Source organism: Limulus polyphemus, unplaced genomic scaffold (assembly GCF_000517525.1).
Source record: "Limulus polyphemus unplaced genomic scaffold, Limulus_polyphemus-2.1.2 Scaffold11108, whole genome shotgun sequence".
NCBI lineage: Eukaryota > Metazoa > Arthropoda > Merostomata > Xiphosura > Limulidae > Limulus > Limulus polyphemus.
Genome location: NW_013676718.1, coordinates 5,837 through 13,106, shown reverse-complemented (window position 1 = coordinate 13,106; position 7,270 = coordinate 5,837). Strand labels below are relative to the sequence as shown.

The window sequence follows — 7,270 nt, the reverse complement described above, 5'->3', positions numbered from 1 at the left end:
AAGAACACGTAGTGTGATCCCTGTAGTTCACTATACCTTGTTAGTAAAGACACGTAGTGTGATCCCTGTTGTATGTGTAGAGTTACTGATCTGTTACTAAAGCACACTGAACTGTTGTTGTATGTGTAGAGTTACTGATCTGTTACTAAAGCACACTGAACTATTGTTACAAATGAAGTTTATAAAAGTTACAATATGCAACATTGACGTTCGTCCACTTACAAGAGCAGTTGCCCGATGTTTGGTAAACTCACTTCCAACAATGGTGTAACTTATAATGAACATGGCGGCTGTTCCAAACGCCTCTAATATTCTTACGACGAGAGATAAGACAAGAAACGTTGTTCCAGGAGGAGATCGATCCAGAATACTGAAAAAAAGACATGCAATTTAAATATCATAAAAAAATACATGTTCGTTATAAATACATGGATATCGTTATTGACGTGTTTTTTATGTGATAATCAATAAAACCAACGTTCCCTAGATTATATAATTAATTATGAAATGTAATAAAACAGTATGACTTACCCAAACAAAATAGAACACCCTCCAGCGAAAAATATCCCTGAGTTGACTAAAAACTTCGCATTTATAAAGGAAACCTAGAAGTAAGAACCAGTAAATAGATAATTAACAAAATGTAATCATATCATATCCAAGTCGTGAAACATATGTCAAATAAATGAGTGGGTCGAATAAAGGAGGGCGTTTTTCTTTCTTTATGGTCCGTGCTCAGGAATCGCGAAGAATTCAGGAGTTATAAATAGATAATTCTAGAATGCAGTGTTGTAAGAATATAAGAAAGTTGGAATTTCTTAGCAAACTTCTGGTTAATTCTTACGAGATGCCATCGAGTTCTTGAGGATATATTGACGCTCCACGTCGATCTAACCAAGAATAGGTCGTTCTAACTAAAAACACGTGCAAAGGGTTGTTAACGTTGTAATTTAGGGTAGATCGTTTTAACTTGAAACAAGTACAGAGGGTTGTTCAAGACCTTATCTAGGGCACATCGTTTTAACTTGAAACAAGTACAGAGTGTTGTTCAAGACCTTATCTAGGGCACGTCGTTTTAACTTGAAACAAGTACAGAGGGTTGTTCAAGACCTTATCTAGGGCACGTCGTTTTAACTTGAAACAAGTACAGAGGATTGTTCAAGATCTAATCTAGGGCACGTCGTTTTAACTTGAAACAAGTACAGAGGGTTGTTCAAGATCTAATCTAGGGCACGTCGTTTTAACTTGAAACAAGTACAGAGGGTTGTTCAAGACCTTATCTAGGGCACGTCGTTTTAACTTGAAACAAGTACAGAGGGTTGTTCAAGACCTTATCTAGGGCACGTCGTTTTAACTTGAAACAAGTACAGAGGGTTAGTTGTTCACTATTTAATCTGGGGAAGGATATTCTTCTCAATAACTAGTTAATCCTTAATGCGATTTACAGAAACAGAAAACAACCCTCATAAAATAATGTCAGTTATGGACATCAGACATATGATTACCAGCCACGTGATACACGGATGAGTAGTAAATCATTTTATATATATATATATATATAGTGGTCTCACACGTCCGTGTTTCAGTTGTCCCTTTGAATTACAAAGTTTAATGTGCTTCAAATTGTTTTTGAAGCTCTTATTTAGCAGGTGGATCAGTTATCATTTCTGAAGAAAATCCACGAAAGTGTATCGAAATGTCGATTCTAGCAAAGAAACTTTCAAGCATTGATGGTGTAGATAAACACGTCTACGTAACCTAAATATACATTGATGGTGTAGATAAACACGTCTACGTAACCTAAATATACGTTGATGATGTGGATAAACACGTCTACATATCCTAAATATACGCTGATGATGTGGATAAACACGTCTACGTATCCTAAATATACATTGATGATGTGGATAAACACGTCTACGTATCCTAAATATACATTGATGATGTGGATAAACACGTCTACGTATCCTAAATATACATTGATGGTGTAGATAAACACGTCTACATATCCTAAATATACGCTGATGATGTGGATAAACACGTCTACGTATCCTAAATATACATTGATGGTGTGGATAAACACGTCTACGTATCCTAAGTATACATTGATGGTGTGGATAAACACGTCTACGTATCCTAAATATACGTTGATGGTGTGGATAAACACGTCTACATATCCTAAATATACATTGATGGTGTGGATAAACACGTCTACGTATCCTAAATATACATTGATGATGTGGATAAACACGTCTACGTATCCTAAATATACGTTGATGGTGTAGATAAACACGTCTACGTATCCTAAATATACGTTGATGGTGTAGATAAACACGTCTACATATCCTAAATATACATTGATGGTGTGGATAAGCACGTCTACGTATCCTAAATATACATTGATGGTGTAGATAAACACGTCTACGTATCCTAAATATACATTGATGGTGTGGATAAACACGTCTACGTATCCTAAATATACATTGATGATGTAGATAAACACGTCTACGTATCCTAAATATACATTGATGGTGTGGATAAGCACGTCTACGTATCCTAAATATACATTGATGGTGTAGATAAACACGTCTACGTATCCTAAATATACATTGATGGTGTGGATAAACACGTCTACGTATCCTAAATATACATTGATGATGTAGATAAACACGTCTACGTATCCTAAATATACATTGATGGTGTAGATAAACACGTCTACGTATCCTAAATATACATTGATGGTGTGGATAAACACGTCTACATATCCTAAATATACATTGATGGTGTGGATAAACACGTCTGCGTATCCTAAATATCCATTGATGGTGTGGATAAATATTATGTTAATAAAAGCACTTGTATAAAACACAACTTCTTAGTTCATATTCAAATAGTTATATTAATAAAAGCACTTGAATAAAAACACAACTTCTTAGTTCATATTTAAATAATTATGTTAATAAAAGCACTTGAATAAAAACACAACTTCTTAGTTCATATTTAAATAATTATGTTAATAAAAGCACTTGTATAAAACACAACTTCTTAGTTCATATTCAAATAATTATGTTAATAAAAGCACTTGTATAAAACACAACTTCTTAGTTCATATTTAAATAATTATGTTAATAACAAAAGGAACAAGTTATATTTTCTCACCAATTTAGGTATGATAGGCGATGAGACAAGAAGGACGAGATGGAAAATTCCGAAGACAAACCCGTACTGTGTCGGTGTTAAATTTTTCCTTTCAGCCTAAGACAGAACATGTTATAAAAGTGAAAACTACACTTAAGTAAGGAACAGCAAAGGAATATGGACACTAGTTTTCTCGATTAACTGAGAGTTGTAGTGTATCAACTGGTAGTTATTGTAGCTAATTTAGATCTGTAATATATCAACTATGAATTATTGTAAGTAACTTAGACCTTTAATGTATATATCGTGAGTTATTGTAATTAACTTACACAGGTAATATATCAGTTATGAGTTATTGTAAGTAACTTACACAGGTAATATATCAATTACAAGTTATTGTAATTAACTTACACGGGTAATATATCAGTTATGAGTTATTGTAATTAACTTACACAGATAATAGGTCTAAGTTAATTACAATAACCCATAACTGATATATTACCGGTCCAAGTTAATTACAATAACTCGTAATGGATATATTACCGGTCTAAGTTAATTACAATAACTCATAACTGATATATTACCGGTCTAAGTTAATTACAATAACTCATAACTGATATATTACCGGTCTAAGTTAATTACAATAACTCATAACTGATATATTACCGGTCCAAGTTAATTACAATAACTCGTAATGGATATATTACCGGTCTAAGTTAATTACAATAACTCATAACTGATATATTATCTGTGTAAGTTAATTACAATAACTCGTAACTGATATATTACCGGTCTAAGTTAATTACAATAACCCTTAACTGATATATTACCGGTCTAAGTTAATTACAATAACTCATAACTGATATATTACTGATCCAAGTTAATTACAATAACTCATAACTGATAGGTAATATATCAGTTATGGGTTATTGTAATTAACTTAGACCAGTAATATATCAGTTATGAGTTATTGTAATTAACTTAGACCGGTAATATATCAGTTATGAGTTATTGTAATTAACTTAGACCGGTAATATATCAGTTATGAGTTATTGTAATTAACTTAGACCGGTAATATATCAGTTATGGGTTATTGTAATTAACTTAGACCGGTAATATATCAGTTATGAGTTATTGTAATTAACTTAGACCGGTAATATATCAGTTATGAGTTATTGTAATTAACTTGGACCGGTAATATATCAACTTTGGATTATTGTAAATAAATTAGATCTGTAGTATATCAACTCCTAGCTATCTTGGGCAGCTGAGAGCTGTAGTATGTTTAAAACTCCTAGCTGTCTTAAGCAATTGAATTCACTAGTATATGAACTCCTGGCTATTTTGGGCAGCTGAGATTTGTAGTATATCAATTTCTAGCTATCTTGGGCAACAGAGAGTTGTATTATATCAACTCCTAGCTATCTTGGGTAACTGAAATCTGTAGTATATTAACTCCTAGCTATCTTGGGCAACTGAAATCTGTAGTATATTAATTCCTAGCTATCTTGGGCAACTGAAATCTGTAGTATATTAACTCCTAGCTATCTTGGGCAACAGAGAGTTGTATTATATCAACTCCTAGCTATCTTGGGCAACTGAAATCTGTAGTATATTAATTCCTAGCTATCTTGGGCAACTGAAATCTGTAGTATATTAACTCCTAGCTATCTTGGGCAACTGAAATCTGTAGTATATTAACTCCTAGCTATCTTGGGCAACTGAAATCTGTAGTATATCAACTCCTATCTATCTTGGGCAACTGATAGTTATAGTATATCATCTTCATGTCATCTGAATCAACTGACTATTAAGCTTTAATGAGCATTATAGATAAAATTTAGCAAACAGCAGAGACACTAGTGTTAATGTATAGAAGCTTCAATAACGCTATTTTTCTGACATGTCGTAACGTTATGTTGATTACATGCGATCAAACAGAGATTTATTAACCCGTATTTAATATAAACCAAACAATATTCTTTGTTATGAGAATTATGGATTTCTTCGGAAAAAGAAAGGTTTTTAAATGAATTTTTATTACATAACGACAAGAACTGATGTTCTTCAAGCAGAAAGTCACAATGATGAAAAGATGTAGAGTAAAATAATACACTAAAACGTGAAAAAATGTTATATTTTAACACTGAGAATCTGAAGAACTTAGCCTATATTATAGAATATACAGTAACTATAACTTTATTACCATTTGCGGGAAGAAAGGAGCTAGAATAGAGTAACAACTGGCTTCACTAAGAACAGAGAAGTTTATGATGAGGATGATTATCAGCTGTCGACGGGTGATCCATGGTGGGTTTGTGTTCTTAGCAGGATTTTCATTGGTCGCTTGATTTTCAGATCTATGTGCAGTTATTGTTTGGTCAGAGCTGTTACCAGTCTCGGACTGTACTGTCCACAGTGTGCTTGCAGATACAGACTGGCTACAGGTGGACACTGATTCTATATTTGCCCTCTGTAATAAGGCTTCTGTCGTCATTGTTATCGTATAGTAACCAATATCTGTATTGATATATAACACCTGAAAACAATAACATTTACTAATGAATTGACAAAACACACATATATGTATTACAGACTTTAATTTTCAAGATTTATCTTATCCAGGTTTTTTTGTTTTTTTAAATGGGTGTTAATTTCCATTAATTAATAAACAAAGTAAACCAAACATTACAAGAATTTCGGAACAACTTTTAATAATTTTGTTTTTGCTGTAATTGCTTGAGCCTCTCCGGAAACAAAAAGATTATACTGCTTGTTCACAAGTTCTTCTGAATGACAATGAAGTTCAATCAAATAAAATAATAGTAATAAATAATTAGTGTTGAAAATAAAATAAGTAGATAATATTGTGCTATTAAATCTTACCGTAATTCTGATTTGTAAATAACATAAATAAAAGTGTTAATAGTTACACTTCATTTAATTAATATAGCTCGTCCCTATAAAGTTGTTGTTTATGCAACTGGTGATATGAATAGGCCTAGACCACTATTATGTATTTAATTGACTTGACACCGTTACGGTTCTTGTTAATGTAGTCGATGATATAAGTAGGCCAAGGGTATTATTATGTATTTAATCTCGCTCACACCGTTAGGATTGTTGTTCATGTAGTCGATGATACAAGTAGGCCTAGAGTACTATTATACAATGACATAAATAGACATAAACCTGTACTGTGTATTTAATCGAATTCATACCGTTACAGTTGTTGTTTCTCTAGTTGATTATATAAATAAGCGTAGAGTACTATTATTATCTAATATCGTTCACACCTTTATAGTTGTTGTTCATACAGTTGATGATATGAATAGGTCTAGACCACTACTACTATGTATTTAATTGATTTGACACCGTTACGGTTCTTGTTAATGTAGTCGATGATATAAGTAGGCCAAGGGTATTATTATGTATTTAATCTCGCTTACACCTTTACAGTTGCTATTCATGCAGTTGATTATATAAATAGGCCTAGAATAAATACTATTATGTATCTCTTTCACCTTTACAGTTGTTGTTCATGCAGTTGGTGATATAAGCAAGCCTAAACCACTACTATGTATTTAATCTTTTTCACACCATTATGGTTGTTCATGTAGTTGATGATATAAATAAGCCTAGATTTACCATTAATAAAATTTTATTTTGTGTTAAAAAATAACAAACTCGAACTTCGTGTTTAGTAATAAAAAAAAACTCCGCCTTTGGTACACTGTGAAAAATCAAGGTTTCCTGTTGATATAATGTAATGATTTATTGTGGTAAATCAAGGTTTTCCTGTTGATATAATGTAATGATTTATTGTGGTAAATCAAGGTTTTCCTGTTGATATAATGTAATGATTTACTATGATAAATCAATGTTTTCCTGTTGTTATAATGTAATGATTTACTATGATAAATCAATGTTTTCCTGTTGATATAATGTAATGATTTACTATGATAAATCAATGTTTTCCTGTTTCTATAATTTAATGATTTACTGTAATAAATCAATATTTTTCTTTTTCTATAATACACAATATTAACCGTCATTTGATAATTACAAATTAGTATATTTTAACTAGCTTTAATGGTAAATTAGCCTAAATTTACTTTGACAACTAAATGTT

The 7,270-nt window shown here is 31.8% G+C and overlaps 1 protein-coding gene across 1 annotated transcript in view; it reads right to left on the bottom strand.

The window, feature by feature from the left end:
- Positions 1 to 222: 222 nt before the first annotated feature.
- LOC111083767 (MFS-type transporter SLC18B1-like) overlaps positions 223 to 7,270 on the bottom strand; it is a gene marked incomplete at its 3' end in the record, with an annotated part of 9,284 nt that continues 2,236 nt past the window's right edge. Inside the window, exons 2-5 of the mRNA XM_022380454.1 lie at positions 5,345 to 5,677; positions 3,160 to 3,255; positions 532 to 605; positions 223 to 370 (exon numbers count right to left, since the gene is read on the bottom strand). Of these exons, the coding sequence (XP_022236162.1) occupies positions 223 to 370; positions 532 to 605; positions 3,160 to 3,255; positions 5,345 to 5,635 (609 nt within the window). The remainder of the gene's footprint in view (positions 371 to 531; positions 606 to 3,159; positions 3,256 to 5,344; positions 5,678 to 7,270) is intronic.